This window comes from Pteropus vampyrus, unplaced genomic scaffold (genome assembly GCF_000151845.1).
Source record: "Pteropus vampyrus isolate Shadow unplaced genomic scaffold, Pvam_2.0 Scaffold57, whole genome shotgun sequence".
In the NCBI taxonomy this organism is placed as follows: Eukaryota; Metazoa; Chordata; class Mammalia; order Chiroptera; family Pteropodidae; genus Pteropus; species Pteropus vampyrus.
Genome location: NW_011888838.1, coordinates 6,789,499 through 6,807,207, shown reverse-complemented (window position 1 = coordinate 6,807,207; position 17,709 = coordinate 6,789,499). Strand labels below are relative to the sequence as shown.

The 17,709-nt window shown below is 34.2% G+C and overlaps 1 protein-coding gene across 1 annotated transcript in view; it reads left to right on the top strand.

The window, feature by feature from the left end:
- Window positions 1-17,709, top strand: part of LOC105292464 (transmembrane protease serine 11C-like) — a 67,790-nt gene that overhangs the window by 14,855 nt on the left and 35,226 nt on the right. Inside the window, exon 3 of the mRNA XM_011360679.1 lies at window positions 8,955-9,073. Coding sequence (XP_011358981.1) covers window positions 8,955-9,073 — 119 coding nt within the window. The remainder of the gene's footprint in view (window positions 1-8,954; window positions 9,074-17,709) is intronic.

Below are 17,709 nucleotides of genomic sequence, written 5' to 3'. Positions count from 1 at the left end.
ATATTGAATAACAGCGGCGATAGTGGACAGCCTTGTTCCTGATCTTAGAGGGAAGGTTTTTAGTTTTTCACCATTAAGTATTATGTTTGCTAAGGGCTTGTCATAGATGGCCTTTATTATGTTAAGGTACTTTCCTTCTATACCTATTTTGTGAAGTGTTTTGATCATAAATAGATGCTGTATCTTGTCAAAGGCTATTTCTGCATCTATTGATATGATCATATGATTCTTATTTTTTAATTTGTTTATATGGTGTATCTCACTCATCGATTTGCATATCTGGAATCATCCCTGTATCCCTGGGACGAAGCCCACTTGATCGTGCTGTATAATCTTTTTAGTATGTTGCTGTATTTGGTTTGCTAGTATATTATTTAGGACTTTTGCATCTGTGTTCATGAGCGATCTTGGTCTGTAGTTTTCTTTTTTTGTGTTATCTTTACCGGGTTTTGGTATCAGAGTGATATTGGCCTCATAAAATGAGTTGGGAAGTATTGCCTCCTCTTCAATACTTTGGAAGAGTTTGAGGAGAATAAGTATTAAATCTTCTTTAAATGTTTGGTAGAATTCATTGGTAAAGCCATCTGGTCTTGGATTTTTACTTTTTGGTAGGTTTTTGATGATTGTTTCAATTTCCATACTGCGGATAGGTCTATTTAGATTTTTCAGTTCTTCTTGATTCAGTCTAGGAAGGTTGTATTTTTCTAAGTACTGGTCCATTCTTCTAGGTTATTAAATTTGGTGTTATATACTTTTTTATAGTATTCTTATATGATCCTTTGTATTTCTTCAGTATCTGTCATAATTTCCCTTCTTTTATCCCTGATTTTGTTTATTTGTGTTCTTTCTTTTTTTCCTTAGTGAGTCTAGCCAGGAGTTTGTCAATTTTATTAACCTCTAAGAACCAGCTCTTTGTTGCATTTATTTGTTCTATTGTGTTTTTTTGTTTGTTTGTTTTCAATTTCATTTATTTCTGCTCTAATTTTGATGATTTCTTTCCTTCTGCTGACTTTAGGCTTCATTTGTTCTTCCTTTTCTAGTTTTTAAAATGAAGTGTTAGGTTGCTTCTTTGGGCTAGTTCTTGTTTTGGAGGTATGCCTGTAATGATATGAACTTTCCTCTTATGACCACTTTTACTATGTTCCAAAAGTTTTGATATGTTGTACTATCATTATCATTTGTTTCTATTTATTCTTGATCTCTCTTTTTATTTCTTCACTGACCCAGTTATTCTTCAGTAATATGTTGTTTAATCTCCATGTATTTGTGGTTCTTCCTGATTTCTTTTTGCAGTTGATCTCTAGTTTCAAAGCATTATGATAAGAGCATATGGTTGGTATGATTTCAACCCTCTTATATCTGTTGAGGCTATCTCTGTATCTAGTATGAGGTCAATTCTTGAGAATGTTCCTTGTGCACTAGAGAAGAATGTATATGCAGCTGTTTCGGGATGGAAGGCTCTGCAAATGTCAATTATGTCCAGTTGGTCTAATGTGTCATTTAAAGTTGTTATTTCCTTATTGATTTTCAATTTGGACAATCTGTCCATATCCGACAGTGGGGTATGTAGATCCCCTACTGTGATAGTGTTTTAGTCTGTTTCTCCCTTTAATTCTGTTAGTAATTGCTTTATATAATTCAGGGTTCCCTGATTGGGAGCACAGATATTAATAAGTATTATATCTTCTTGGTGCGTGATTCCCTTTATCATTATGAAGTATCCCTCAATATCTTTCTTTATATTTTTTATTTTGAAGTCTACTTTGTCCAATATTAGTACTCCCGCTTTCCTCTGAATGCCATTTGCTTGAAATATCATTTTCCACCCTTTCACTCTGAGTCTATGTTCGTCTTTGGAACTGAGATGTGTCTCCTGGAGGTAGCATATGGCTGGGTTTTGTTTTTTGATCCATTCTGCAACTCTGTACCTTCTTATTAATGAGTTCAATCCATTCACTTTTAGAGGGATTATTGAAATGTGAGGTCTTCTTATACCCATTTTATCTTTTGCTTTCTGGTAATTCAGTGCTTCTATTGCTTCCTTGTCCTTGTGTTTCTGTTTTCTTTATTTTCCTTGGCTTGTGTGGGTTTTCCCTCTGGTCCTTCCTGTTTTATGTTCTATACTTCAATTCTGAATCTTTGGCCTGTGGTTACCATTATGAATATGTAAAGTATAGCTTTATATATGTATATATATATGAATATGTAAAGTATATAAAGTATACATATATATACTTTACATATTTACATATATATGTATATATGTGTGTATATATATATACACATACATACAGTCATCCATTTTCTTCTGCGTGTGCTTATCTCCCTTTCCCTTTGTGAATTTGGATCTTTGAATCCTCTGTTTTTCAGTCATTGTTGTCTCAATTTGTCCCTATGTATGCTGAATGTTCATAGCAAATCTCTTATTTTAAGCTTATAATTCATAGAGTTGCACTCCTCTGCTTTTATGAGCCTGCTAGTCACCTTACTCCTAATTATGTATTTTTTTATATGTGTTTCATTTTGTTTTAAGTGAGCTGACCCCTTTCAGTATTTCCTATAGTGCAGACCTCATAGTGAGAATTCTCTCAACTTTTGTATGTCTGGAAAGGTCTTTATTTCTTTTTCATATCTAAAGGAGAACTTAGCTGGATAAATTATTCTTGTCTGGTAGCTCCTTTCAATTAATAGTTGGAATATTTGATTCCACTCCTTTCTGGCTTTTAAGGTTTGTGCTGAGAAGTCCGATGATAATCTAATGGGTTTTCCTTTATAGGTTACTGTCTTCTTTTCCCTGGCTGCCCTGAGAATTCTGTCTTTGTTGTTGATTTTTTATAATTTTAATACAATATGTCTTGGTGAAGGCGTTTTTGGGTTGAGATAATTGGATATTCTATTGAGTTCTTGAATTCTAAGCTGTGTCTCATTTTTTAGATTTGGAAAATTCTCTTCAACTATTTGTCTGAAAATACTTTCTAATCCCTGCTCCTTTTCCTCACCTTCGATAATGCCCATTATTCTTATGTTTCCTTTCCTGATAGTATCAGCTAGTTCTTGTATTTATCTTTCATAATTTTTCATTCTTCAGTTTCTCTCTTCTTCCTTGTGATTTATTTCTAGATTTCTGTCTTTGATATCACTGATCTTTTCTTCCATTTGGTCGACTCTATTTCCTATGCTTGCTATTTCATTTTTCAACTCTTGTAGTGTTTTCTTCATCTCCAGAAGGTCTATTCGGTTCTTTTTGAGGGTTTCAATCTCCTTGCTAAAGAACTCATTCTGCTCATCCAATTGTTTTTTTCAATTTCGGAAATTGTTGATATGATTCATTTCAGATCTCCTTGAGTTTTTTCAGAAGTACCATCTTGAATTCTCTGTCATTTATGTTGCATAATGTTTGTAAGCTTATTTTCTGAAGATTTTTCTCTTTCTTTCTAAGATACCTTGTCAACTTGGCTGTTCATCGTGTTTAATGGACTATATCTCCATCTGGGCATTAATGGAAGTGTGTTTTGCTTTTTTTTTTTCCAGAAAGATTTATTATATAATGGTCCCTAGACTGTTGCAAAGGAGGTGTTTTTCTTTTGGTTTCCAGTAGGTGGCATCTAAACCTATTGGACCTCTGCTTTACGTAAAGTCTTAATAATGTCTTTTTTTTTCCTTATATATGTTTAATCACACTCACTACCCTCAGCTCAGTTCCTGTCAGTATTAGCAACAGTTTCAGTAGCGTTTGCTCAGATTCCCCTGGGGCTCCGTGGTGATCAGTCTCAGAGAGAATGGGGGGAGGGGGTCTCTGGGTTGGGGGATGGGGACTGTGGCTCTGCCTCAGTTTTGCAACCATGGCTGGTAAAAATAAACTGTTGTTTCTCTGCCATCCCCGCTTTTCTCTCATCCCCATTTCACTGCCTTCTGTCCTGATGACTGGGCACTGCTGCAGGCCGCAGGGAACTCACAGCTCTCCCAGGCAGGGCTGTTCAGGAAAGTCGCTGTACCTTCTCCCCTCTCTCTCCTCCTACAGGGAGCTTCAGCTGTGAAAGGCAGTTTCTTTGTTTCTCCCAGTCCACCTCCCAACACCTGGGGTTCTGACCTGCGATAGCTCTTATGCACAGATCCCACACTCAGATGTGCTGGTCTGCAGTTTGGTGTTTTTTGTTGAGTTTTAGATGTTCAGCTTATTGTTGTTTCAAGGGGAGAAATCTGGGGATGTCTCTCACTCTGCCATATTTAATGCAATCTGTCTCTTTTTCCTTTTTAAAAATTTTTAAATGGTTTTTCACCTTAATACTGCATACCTGATGCCACAATATCTTGTGTGAACTAAAAAAATCAATGAAAAAGATTTTTTTAAGAACTTATATATTTGTCACTAAACAAACATAATTTCAATCTGACTAGCCAAATTGAATACTTTTCATCCAGATGCTTTGGCATCATATAGAGACAGCCTTATGATGCTTCTCATTTGAATGAAACTTTCAGTATCATTTTAAGATTTTCTAGTTCACTACTCCAGACTCTAAACCTAGAAGCAACCAACCATCTCCTCATAAAAACTACTCTTTCTCTTGGGCCAGTAATTAGCTAAACAAAGAAAGCTGGACAAACCAAAGCAAATATTCACTCCAGGATACCTACCATTTTCTGCTTCACATGATTCTATACAATGATAATGTCATATTTTCTATTGGGTTAAGTTTTTAAGAAATAGATGATAGATAGATAAAACGGGAGAATAAGTGTATCTGAAACTGTACACAAGCATTCACTGCGTGACTCAATGGCCGATACTAGGCTAAGCACTCTAAAGCAGGGTCAGCACTCTTCCTCTGTAAAGGACTAGATACTGTATATTTTCCTCTTGTTGGGCCATTACAGTCTCTATTAGATCTATTTGAGTCTACTATTGCAGTGCTACTTTAGATGCTGTCTAGAATAGAAATTATTATTGTCAAAGCTCCCCAGATGGTTCCAATGTGTAACCAAGATTGAGAACCATTGATCTAGAGCAGAGGTTTCCAACCCCCAGGGCCGCAGACTGGTACTGGTCCGTGGCCTGTTAGGAACCAGGCCACACAGCAGAAGGTGAGAGGCAGGCCAGTGAGCAAAGCTTCATCTGTATTTGCAGCCCTCCCCAGTGCTACATCACTGCCTCAGCTCCACCTCAGATCATCAGGCATTAGATTCTCATAGAAGCATGGGTCCCTGGTGCCAAAAAGGTTGGGGATCACTGATCTTGAGGGAGACAGATACACATAAGAGTCAGATGCAAATAAGTTCAGAAGTCAGTGACCCAGATTCAGTATGTCATTTCAGGATGGCAGGGACCCAGGCTCCTTCTCTCTGTTGCACCATAACCTACTTTGCCCAGATCATCTCAATGTCCAAAGTGACTGCCATCAGTTCTGGCCATCAGCCAGACAAAAGGTGAAAAGGGAAGGAGGAAAGCATACCCGCCCTCAATAAGAAAACATCTCAGAAGTTTGCACATACCATTTTTCCTTCCATCCCATTTGTCAAACCTAAATGCACTAGAAAGATCACTCCTAGATGTAACAAGTGGGGAATGGTAGTTTTTATTTTGGGGTAGCATATGCTCAGTTAAAAGTCACAAATTGTATCACTATAGAAAGAAGGAAGAAATTATATTAATAAATAACAGGTTTTTTTTCCCTCAGGAGTAAAAATTCTGTTGTAGTAGTTTAAGCTGTAATGGGTGAAGAAATCAGCAGATGAGATTGTCAATAAAATTTCTGGATATGCATGGAGAAAGTTAATCTTTCTTGTTGATTTTCTCACTACTATTTAAGGATGATATTTCCAAATCTTCCTGTGTAACTGTAAATGGAAACTGTTACCCACCAAAATAGCAACTTTACTTTCAAAGAATAGAAAATGAATGGGAAAGCATCAGAGTCTAGACAGAAATAATTCTTTCTCAAATTCAAACATATTTGCGTTTTCTCGCTTTCAAGGGCCAAATGATAACTATGTGAGGTTCTCTTTCTAGAGCATCTCTTCAGCACCAAGTTTAATGTTAACTCTAATAGATTCTGTGAAAGGCATCTCTTTGACTCTCTGGAGGCATGTTTGGGAAATCCTGGCCTGAAAAACTATTTTGAGCGAGTCTTAAATGTGGATTACAGAAGCCAAAAATCAAACTGAGAGCATTTAAGATTATTCATCTTCTAAGATAAAGGCAGCTAAGAATTGGAGCAATCAGCTGCCACCAGAATCCAGGTTTGAGCAAATAAGTCACAATATGTGAAAAAGAGCTAGGTGTTGAACCATATAGGGAGAAGTGCCCTGATACCACTATCAGTTAATTATATACCCACAACATTTGTATGATTTTAATCACATCCCAAAAAAAATTACATTTCTCATAGGATAAGTGGCATCTTAAAAGAAAATTCAACATAAGTCTATTTCCTTGAATGACATTTTAAGGTGACTTTTCAGTAATTTTTTAAAACTGCAAAGAGGAACAGTGGAGGAATCGCAGAGAGCACCTGACCAAGTGAATGACATTTACCTGAGATCCTTCCATTTCTTCCTCTCTCTCTTCTTTCTCTGAGTTTCTTTCTCGGGTGAGATTATGTGAAGAAATTACAACCGCATCTTGAGAATATGCCTTTAAAGCCTTTGGCACAGACTCTTTTCCTGCTACCACCACAGCCACAGGCAGAAGGGCCTTTAAATGCAAGAAAGTTTAAATGTAAGAAAGTTTACCCTTCCCTATCCTTTGTCACAGGAGAGATTCAGGAACAATGAACACCTTCATGGAAATCAAACTTTGAGTTTTTCCATTCCTGTCTTCAGGGACCCCCCCCCCCACTTCTCTAAGTTGCCTCAAAATTCTGCTACAACATGAATAATGTGGACTGCAATGCTTTGCTTCTACCAAACTCACGTAGAGCAGACTCTGTTACCTCCCTTTAGACCAAAGGCTGGACTCAACTCACAAATACACTCAAGGAGCCCTCATACTTAACCCTCACCTGGAGCACTTAATTAAAATAACATTAATGTTCCCACCCAGACCAATAGACTCTGGGAGAGAGCACAAGTGATGATTGTTCTTAAAACTCCACCTGCGATCCTAATTGAAACCCTGGACTGAGAGACACTTATCTAAGCCTCACTTCTCAATCTTTAATGTGAATAAAAATCACTTGGATGGATGTTAATTAGATTTATAGAGGTAATCTCTTTACAGTATGTACATATATCAAACCATTATGTTGTACACCTGAAACTATGATGTTATATGTCATTATATCTCAATTTTAAAAAATCACTTGGAAATCAAAAATAAATATGTTAAAATACAAAGAGGAGAATTAGGATCTCATCCTCCCTGGAGCTCTTAACCCTAGTCCAGAATGTGACCTGAATTAATCGAAAATATTCCTTCTGGGAAGGAAAAAACAATGAAAATAACAGAGGAGACCCTAAGTCATTTTCTTCACTCAAAGTTTAAGTTAAATTTGAAGGTGAGGAGCTAATCCTTCATTATGATAGTCTGTTAGTTCCTCTGAATGCAACAGTGCCTTTTATTCAATTTACCACTCTCCCTTCTAATTAAGGGTTCAGTGCTCTAATAGGATGACAGAGCTAAATATTGCCTTTCCTCTTTAGTGTTTGAAATTTATTTAGTAGTCCAACAAGTTAATATAACCTAATACTACTTCAATGGCCTAGAGTCTCAACCCTGACATTCTTCTATTTTCAGACAATTTTGAGAAGAATTGGCATTAATCTTCTTTAAATGTTTGGTAGAATTCACCAGTGAGACCGTATGGTCCTGGGCTTTTCTGTATTGAGAGATTTTCGATTACTGAGTCAATCTCCTTAATCATTATTGGTCTGTTCAGATTTTCTATTTCTTCATGATTCAGTCTGGGAAGGTTGTATGTTTCTCAGAATTTATCCATTTTTTCTTTCATTACTGTGTTCAGCTTAAAGTCTATTTTGTCTTATATAATTATAGCTACCCCAGCCTGGGTATTGTTATTTTTGTCATCTGACAATTTAACCAAAGAAAAATACTATCTCATTTTACTTTGCATTTTTTTTTATTATTTGTGAGTGTACAGGAAAGATTCTTCCAAATAATTAACTTCTCTTACATGAAAGATTTTTCGAGTATTATAGAATGCTTTTACTCCTGATTCTCTTTCTCTTTCTTTTCCTTTCTCTTTCTAGCCTCTCCTTTCCCCTCTCCTTCTCTCTCTCTCTCTCGCTCTCTCTCTCTCTCTCTCTTTCTCTCTCTCTCTCTCTCTCTCTCTCTTACTCGCTCTCTCTCTCTCTCTCTCTCTCCCTCCTCCCTCCCTCTTCCCAGTATAAAGTGAAGGGGTACGATGGAACCTGAGAAAAGTTATAAAAAAGTTTATTTCTAATAAATTCATTGTATTAACATAGTACAGTCCAGCCTAACCCTCAACTTTATCCTTTGCTTTACTTTTCTAAAGTTGTAGCTGTGATTTCTTTGTTCTATTTACTCAATTTATGATGTTTACAAGTCATGCCTCATTTTACTTCCTTCCTGATTCATTTTCATTTCTTAGATACTTTATAAAAAATAAAACCTGAAACTCCACTGATTTCCCTAAACGTAATCTGTGATAATCACAAAAACTAAGATAATTATGTGTGCGTTAATATAATTTCACCTCATAGTAACATATCTATCTCCAAATTGCTCAGAATTAAAAGTTGGCACTTTGAAATTTTGCATTGAGAATTCTGAATACATTCTTGGGTAAAGTTATAATTTAATAAACATTCCTCTGTCAAAATTGTTTCAACAATCACTAGGAATCAAGATTATTTAAATGTCAAGCTACCTGAAATTTTATCGGTGTATTATATGTCATATGGTTTTCTCAGGAATAAAAGTAATTATACAATGAACAAAGTGAGGACTATTTTTTCTTTTCTCTCCTTCTCAGGGAAGACACCTTTCTACTATCACATCAGCTTTAAGGTCAATAACATTGACTATGACAGCAAGTTTGAAAAATCATATTCACAAGAATATATGGACCTAAATAAAAAGATAGTGTCTTTGGTAAGTTGACATTTTTTTTTCTGTCCATTATCTTTTTAAATACTATGCTCCTGGGAGTTCCAGAATCCTAGCACTCACCTTCCAAGTTGGAAATGATTGATAATTTCACACTATTTCTTACCACTACCTTAGTTCTAAATTAGGGTAGTCAGCCCTTTCAGAAAGTCAGTTGGAAAACATGTACAGGAAAAAAAATTAAAAGGGATACATTTTGAGACACCTAAGAAATGCCTCACTCCTGATAGTTAATGGATATTTCTAAAGTACTAATAAAATAAATTAATAAAATATATCCCATCTCCAAGATACCTGATGAAGACTAAGGAGTCTTTCAAGGAACAGGAATGGCCAGTGTAGAAGAGAATACATAGCCCAAAGTAAAAATCATCTTGTAGCTCTTTAAGAATATGCTTTGTTTTAAATTAACCTTTATCTGACTAAAGAGCTAATGAAGAGTATTGACTGCCCCTTGGATATAAGACTTTATCAATGACGTCTCTTTAATTAGCTCAATAATTTTATCAACCAAACCAAATCCTGCCAAAAGCAGTGGTGGTATCATCCATCTTGCATTTCCTTAAGCAGATTCCTGACAGGACATCTTCAGACTTAGGTCTATCTGATTAAAGCTTGTGGTCTTTCTATAACATTATTATCTCCAGGTTTTCAACAAGTTCAAAGTCTTTAAAAGCCTCAGTGTGCTTTTACCATAATACTAAGAGTTGGTATAGAAAATTCTGATAGAAAGTCTCCACTTTTAGTTTAGCTTCATGATAAAAAGGAAATGACAGGGAAGTAATGTGATACAATGGTTGAGAAATTTTGGCCTCAGAGTCCTTGTTCAATTCTAAGTTTATCCATTCTCTAGCTGTATGGCCTTAAACAAATAAGTTAATATCTTCACATCTTGGTTTCAACTAAAAATGAGATGACAAATACCTATATCATATAATTGTTGTAGGTATTACACAAGATGAAATATGTCATATTCTTGGCAAAGGTCCTATTATTCTGTAAGCTTTTAAAAAAGATAGCCTAAAAAATTACCTAAAACAAAATCTATCATTTAATACTCAAAAATTATAAACATACAACATAGTTAATATAAAACTTTAAAAGAACTCCAAATATACCCAAACTAAGAAAATCTTTTCTGCTATAAATTCAGATCAACTCATTCAAATTGATTAAACTATGTTAACTTCAAAAATGAATATTCTAAAATGATCAGTATTATTAATTATCATATCATCTTGATCTACCAACCACCAATCGTGATATTTTGTTTCAGGCCCTATTATTGATTTCTAACTCATCTGTAATAATAAAAAAAAAGTCACCAACTTTTTCATTTACATCCATCAAAGTGCCTGCTTTTACATGCTGTTTTCACTAAATACAATGATGCTCCATGTATAATAATTATTACCATGTAGACAACGTTCATTACGTTCAACACTAGTAATAATAGCATGTACCAAATGGAGTTATGAATCATTCATCAAACTTACCTATTAGTCATTATTATAATAGCCACAGCCTTTTTCTTCTTCTAATTTCCATTAAATAATTATAATGATGATTACTCTAAAAAGAGGAAAGGAATTGGATAGAAAGAGATGCTGCTTTACTATAAGTGGTAGTTTTTTTAACTACAGAAGAGAAGCCTTCATAAGGAACATTTTCATATTTTAGACACATATTTTCCTGGTTAGCAACTCAAAAAGAAATCACTGTCATGTCTTATTTTTTTGTCACTCTCCAGCAGGTATGATGCCCAAATACAGTGAATAGAAATTCTGAAAATTAGGAGTAAGGCAGTATCTTAACAATAATAATTAGCTTTACTAATTGCACTACCGGCCTAAACACTTTATATATTAATTTGTTTAATCCTCACAACAATCCCATTTCCTTATGAAGAAACTGAGGCACTAAGATGTTAACTTACCCAAAGTCATACTTAAAACATGCTTCCATCTTCAGAATCACCAGAAATAACAAATTATAACAGTTATTATTATTAAGTGTCACTTAGTAGCAACAAAAACTATAAAATACAACTAAAATAAATTTAAAAACCAAAAAAGCAAAAAAAAACTATAAAATATATATAAATAAAACATGCAAACTATATAAAACCTATATGAATAAAACTATAAAATCTTACTAAACAGCATAAAAGTATAAACCAGAATAAAAAGCATGTTCCTGTAAGAGAAGACTCATTTTAATTATACTAATCCCATCCAAATTAATCTATAAATTCAGTAAAATCCTTTAATTTATCATAAAGATTTTATTTCAAATTTGGTAAATAGTGTTGACACAACCAGCTGGCTATCTGGAAAATATGTGAAGTAATGTGTTCCTGGCATAATTACTTGATAAATAGTTAGCTTATGCAAGCTTCTGTTTACCAATTTGAAGAATAGAATGAGATAAGATTGTTTTTAAGGTTGTTTATAAATTTAAAATTTCATAAACCTGTGGATTTATTACTATCAGTTCTAGAATGTTATTATCTAACCACTCCAGGCCCAAAATGTTGTCTCTTGTCTCTGAACACCTACAGAAACCACAATCTTCAGCACTAATTTGTCACTTACTGTGTCTTTTCTTTGTAGCTACAGGTATGATCCCTGTACCTATTGTCCAATTATCTCCTCAAAGACAGAGACCACTCAGTGCTGAGCATATTCAAATATATTGGGGGAAAAGGAATACAAAAGCTAGAAGGAAGGGAGTTTAAAAGGATAGAGAAGAAAAATGATGAACAGCTTATAGAGAAAAAGGTAGATTTATGAATCATCAGAAATATTTTTTCAACCAAAGAGAGCTAACATTTAAATTATTCTGAGCATATAAGTAGCTATGTTATTCTTTCTTTCCGTGGTATTTCTTTTCCACAGGAAACAAAATACTGTTTTTGCTCTCCTAGAATGTACTACAGTATTCCCTGGTCTTTTCTTCACAGATATAATTAGCTATTTCACACACTGTCATCTTGTAATAAAGACATTGCTCGACTCTATGTCCTCCTCCAGCATCTTTTCTCTGCTCCTTTTCTCAGTAAAACTGTTGAAAAAGTTAGATATATTCGCTGTTTCCACTCATCACCTTTTTTCTCCTGAACTCAGTGCAGCTGGGATTCCTTTCTCTCCGCCCCATTGAACTACTCTGATAGAAGGCACCAAACACTTCAATTTTGCCAAGATAATGGTCACTTCTTACTTGAACCTCTCACCATTACTTTTCTTCCTTTCTAAAACCATTTCTCTTTTTGATTTCTAAGACACCTTCCCCTCCATATTTTTTTCTACTTCACTAGCTGCTTTTCCCAGATGCCTTTGCTGGTTCCTTGTCAACTGTAGGTCCTAGTGTACTGTCCAGAGCTTTCCCATTCCCCTTCTCCCTTCTCCATCTTTCCTATTTCTTTTCTCCTGTTCTCTCTTCTCTATTTATACTCCCTCTAACTTACCTCATAAAAACTTTGTTTAAAAGACATCCACATTGATGACTCCAAAAAAAGACCTCCTGATCGTTACCCCAAGCAAGACCTATTTCTCCTCCAAATTAACCCAGTTGTTCAACCTAAAAACTTATAGGAATACTCTTCTCAGCCAACAAATCAGCACATTCTATCAATTTCACTACTGAAATATATCTGTAATCAATCCATTTCTCTCCCTAGATGCAGCCCCAATTGTCTTTCTTGTCTAAACTCTTACAATTGCCTCCTAACTGGTTGCTTTCACCTAATCTTATAATCTGTTCTCTACACAGTAACTCAAGTAATCTTTTGAAAGTGAAAATCAAATTATATCACTCACCAGCTTAAAACTCTCCAAAGACTTTCAAGTTTGCTCATATTTATATAGACATGCACACAAAAATAAGAAGGAAGAAAAAATATAAAACAGAGAGAAAAGATCAAAACATGTATTTTCAAGTATAGACTTTTTTTCTTTTATGCTTGCTTTTTACTACTCTTCTCCCCTCCCTCTACACATATTCTCAAACTCTGCCTTCAAATATTCCATATCAATAAAATGATATGTATCAATAAAACAATGTGTATACAAATACATAGGGTATTTTGTCAATATTTCACTAAAATGGCTTCATATTATACACAATTTTATAAAACTTGTTTGCTTTTCTTAGCAGTATTTCACAGAAACATCTCTAACTTCTGTAAAGGCCTAATGTAACTTTTCAATGACTGCATAACATTTTTTAGTGTGGATGTAGCACAGTGTATTTAACTCTTCTCTATTTATAGTCTTTTACTTTGTTGCTAGGTTTTGATTAATATAACCAACATTGCAAAAAAAAAATATTCTCTACAGACATCCTTATATTTATTGGCATTTGATAGTTTTCTAGACTAAGATTTCTTAATCAAGTGAGAATTTTAATTTTAATAAATGTTGTCAGATAGCTTTCCAAAGGATTGAAATAATTCATATTTCCCCCGGTCACGTATTTGAGTACTCTTCACAATCCCCACCAGCACCAGGTATGATTTTACTTTTTATTTGGTGCCAGTTTGATATGTTTATTATTGTCACTTTAAATTGCATTTCCCTGTCATTTTAATTTAGATTTCCCAGAATATGAGGTGAGGTTGAAATCTTTTCTCTCTACATGATGACCATTCAGGCTGACTCACATGTGAATTTTCCATTCACATCCTTTGCCCAATTTTTCTATTTGTCCAATATTTTCCTTCCTTGTCAATTTGTAAAATTACCTATAAATTACAGAAGTTAAACTTTCTCTACTATTTGCATAAAAACATCTTCCCAAGTGTACATTTTACCACCTGACTATTTATGTGGCCTTATGTCTACTTTATTTTTAATTTTCTGAATTTTCTGTCTTGATTCAAATGGTTTCCACATCTCATAAAAGAAGTGTATTCGGGTTCCTAAGTGAGTTTTTCTTCCTACTTTCGAGTCTTTATCCACATGGAAATAGTTTTAGTATAAGATAGAGATCCGTATTTATTTTCTTTTAGGTATAGATAGGCAGTTGAACTGGCACTACTTATTAAATAGTAAAACCTATCCTAATGGTTTAAAACACCATCTTTGTTGTAGCCTAAATCTCTATATATTCCAGGATCTGTTTTTGAATTCTATATTGGGTTCTACATTAATTGTATGATATTTTCTTTCCATAGCATAATTTTCAAGTCTTTCATCTCTTTATTTATGATTCTTTTAAATAATTGATTACTAGGTTTTGTTTTTTAATGCAACTTGATAGATTCTCTAATGACAAATTTTGTCTATTCTCATTAATTACAACAGGTAATATACTTGATTTTATTTATCCAGTTTGCTTTAAGTAATTTTTTTGCTTCCTTTTCCTTATTATTACTAATTTAAATTGTTTTTTATTTTTTTCTTCCTAAAAATTTCAATATACATAGTTACAAATTAACTTATCTTTCCTGGAACTCAAAATTACATAAATATTTTTCCATGATTATTTAAAAAATTATTAGCCTCATCAAAATGTGTTTTTCTTATCTAATCCTCTACCCAAGAAAAGGAGGCCTTTAACATACTTTTACTTCTATCCTCTCCTCCCTTTTTTATTCCGCATTCCTGATAAGGCTTTTTAACATTTTTATTTCCCTTCCCTCCTCTGCCCTCTTTCCTATTTCTAACAACTAAGTTTCACTGAGATAGTACTTCAAGTTCTAAACTATTGTTAGGATGTTAGTTAAAGTATGTTGCTTCTTATACAGTGTCAGATGGTTGCTGGGCCTATCATGGTGATCACTTTTTAGGTATATAGATGTTGAATAACTATGGTGGACCCCTGAAACTAATATAATACTGTGTTAACTATATTTAATAAAAATATTTATTTAAAAAAAGGAACCTTGTTTCCTCATTTGTATTGTGGGTACTTTGTTGTCCACTGGACACTGCCTATAATGTGTATTCAAGAAATAGAATTTGGGGGCTCTATATCTCAAGGTCTTACATTTGCAAGTAGAGAGCCAATGTCTGTTCCTTTATGCCATGTTGCATTTTTTTTGCTAAGAATTTCTCTAATAATTAAACATTGTTTACAACTAGTTGGGCTAATGCATCATATAAAAGTCATTGAATAAGCATTTTTTTTAAATTAATTTGATTTAAAAATAGACTAAACCTTAAAAATAAATAAATAAATAAAGTATATTGCTTCTACTTCAAGCACTGAAATTATTCATTCATTGTATTAAATATGCGTATACACTCATGTGCACGCACGCGTATACTAGGTTATAATTGCTCGCCATTTGTTTCCTTTCTTCTTAATCTTCCCCTCTATTGAGATCTCAATTCTGATTTTTATCTGTCTTTACTAGAGTCCTTAGTCACGAATTTTTCTCAGTCATGATATGTAAACGATATATTACTAAATCCTTGCATATATATAAATATCTTTCTTTATCTCTGATTTGAGATTATATCTTGACTGGGAATAGGATTGTTGAATTGTAAATTTCTTCTCTCAGAGTATGAGGATATTACTTCAGTAGCTTCCACCTTCAAATTTTACAATGAAATATTCTATTTTTTCTATCAATATATCTTTTTTTATAGAAGTTTGTATAAATTTTTCTTTGTATCTAAAATTCAAGAATACTCCCTGAATAGATCAAACATGGCTGAAACTCAGTCTAGCTCTTAGAATCTGCGGGCTTTGATCTTTATTTAATTCAGAACCATTTTTCCTACTATTTATTATAATTATTATATTTCATCTACTTCTTTTTTTTCTCTCTTTTTAAACCCCTATTACACATAGCCACTTCTCCCGGAATCATGTTCTAAGTGTTTTATTTCTTTCACACATTATTTTCTTCTTTTTAAATTTTATTATTTTGTGGTATTTTTTCTATTTGGTCTTCCAGGCTACAAATTTGGATCTCAAGAGTGATAAACATCTTCTTAAATTGACTACTGAATTTTTAACTTGAAAATTATGTTTTTTAGTACCACATAGTCTTTTTTTACTATACCTATTTGTTTTTATGTGTGTTTTTTATCATTATTGTTTAGGTTGCTATCTGTTTCCTTCAGAAGTTTTTGTTGAGCACCTAATCTATTTTATTTCCTTTCTCAGGCTGCTGGGCTCCTTTATTTGAATTGTCATTTTTCCTTGTAGACTCATTGGGGCCACTATTCTGTTATTGGAGGCAGTCCGACAAGTTGGAAGGTGGGATAGTCTTAAATTCTGTAGACTAAAGGTTGAGCAGCAGGCATTCTGCCTCTCCATACAAAAGCCCCAGGAGGAAGTCTTCGGTTCCCTATTTTCTGTCCACCATACTAGCTTAGCCTCAGAAGCAAGGAGTCTTCAGTGCCCACTCTCTCTTTGCAGTCCTTCTTGGCTACTGTGGGGCCATAAAAACACACTCATATTGTCCAGTGTCAATTTTATCCCTAGGCATCCACAAACCTTTGTTGGCCAAGCTCTTCCCAGGTCCTGTTGTATCTTTGTACAGGGCTCTCAAGTTTACTCCAGGTTCTTTCATGACCCATGAAAGGGAAAATTTCTCATCACCTCCCTGTTTCCAGAACTCCAACCCACTTGGCCCCAGAAGAGGTATATATATTGGAATTCATAATGGAAGAAAAATATAATATAGTATAGTTACCATTTTGTCAGGATTTCTCCATTCGCTGTATTTAGGAATAATATCTGAACTCCTTACCATAGCCAACAAGGCTCTCTGTATCTCATTCCTACTTGGGAAACTTCAACTTATAACACTCTCCTCCATGCTCACTTTACTTGAGTCACAATAACTTTGCTTCTATCCTTCAAATATATTAATCTCATTCTTTCCTAGGACCTGCTGTTCTTTCCATCTAGAATACTCTTCTCCCCTTGACTGTCAACTTTTCATCTTTCGGGTCTCACTCAGATGTTGCCTCTTCTTAGAGGCCATATTTGATCATTCAAACACTGTCCCCTAATTGACTCCATCACATATTTTATTTTACTTTTCTATATCACCTAACACTGTCTCAGATTATCATATTTATACATTTATTTCTTGATGTGCTTATTATCGATTTCCTCTTTTGAGTCTCCAAGAAAATATGGATCCATCTAGTTAGTTCATAGTTTTATTTCAATAGATATTTATTGAATACATAAACCCATTCTGATTGCTTTGGAGCAAGAAGAAAAATATAAATTAAATCTTTGCAATTCTAATAATGAGTCACAGTTTTTGAAAGCCTGTCTTTACCAAAGTAAAAGCCATGCTCAGGGCAATTTGTTATCTGGTGCTCTGTGGAGGTCCTACTGTGAGAAATCAATGAGGTTGAAATTAAGAGCAGTTGCAAAAATGATTCTTAGATAAAATTTCTCTGCGAGGTTTCTCTATATCCCACTTTGAACCTGTAAGTAGCATATAACTGAAAGAGCAGGTAAAACAGTTTGCAGTCTAGATATGAAAGGGAACTAACATAGTAAAAAAATGTGTGTGTGTGTGCGTGTGTGCGTGTGTGTGTGTGTGTGTGTGTGTGTGTGCGCGCGCAGCTCCTCATTCTGGGGACATTTCTGTTCAGTTTTATGGCATCAATGTTCAATAAAAGGCTGAACATGGAAGATAAAAT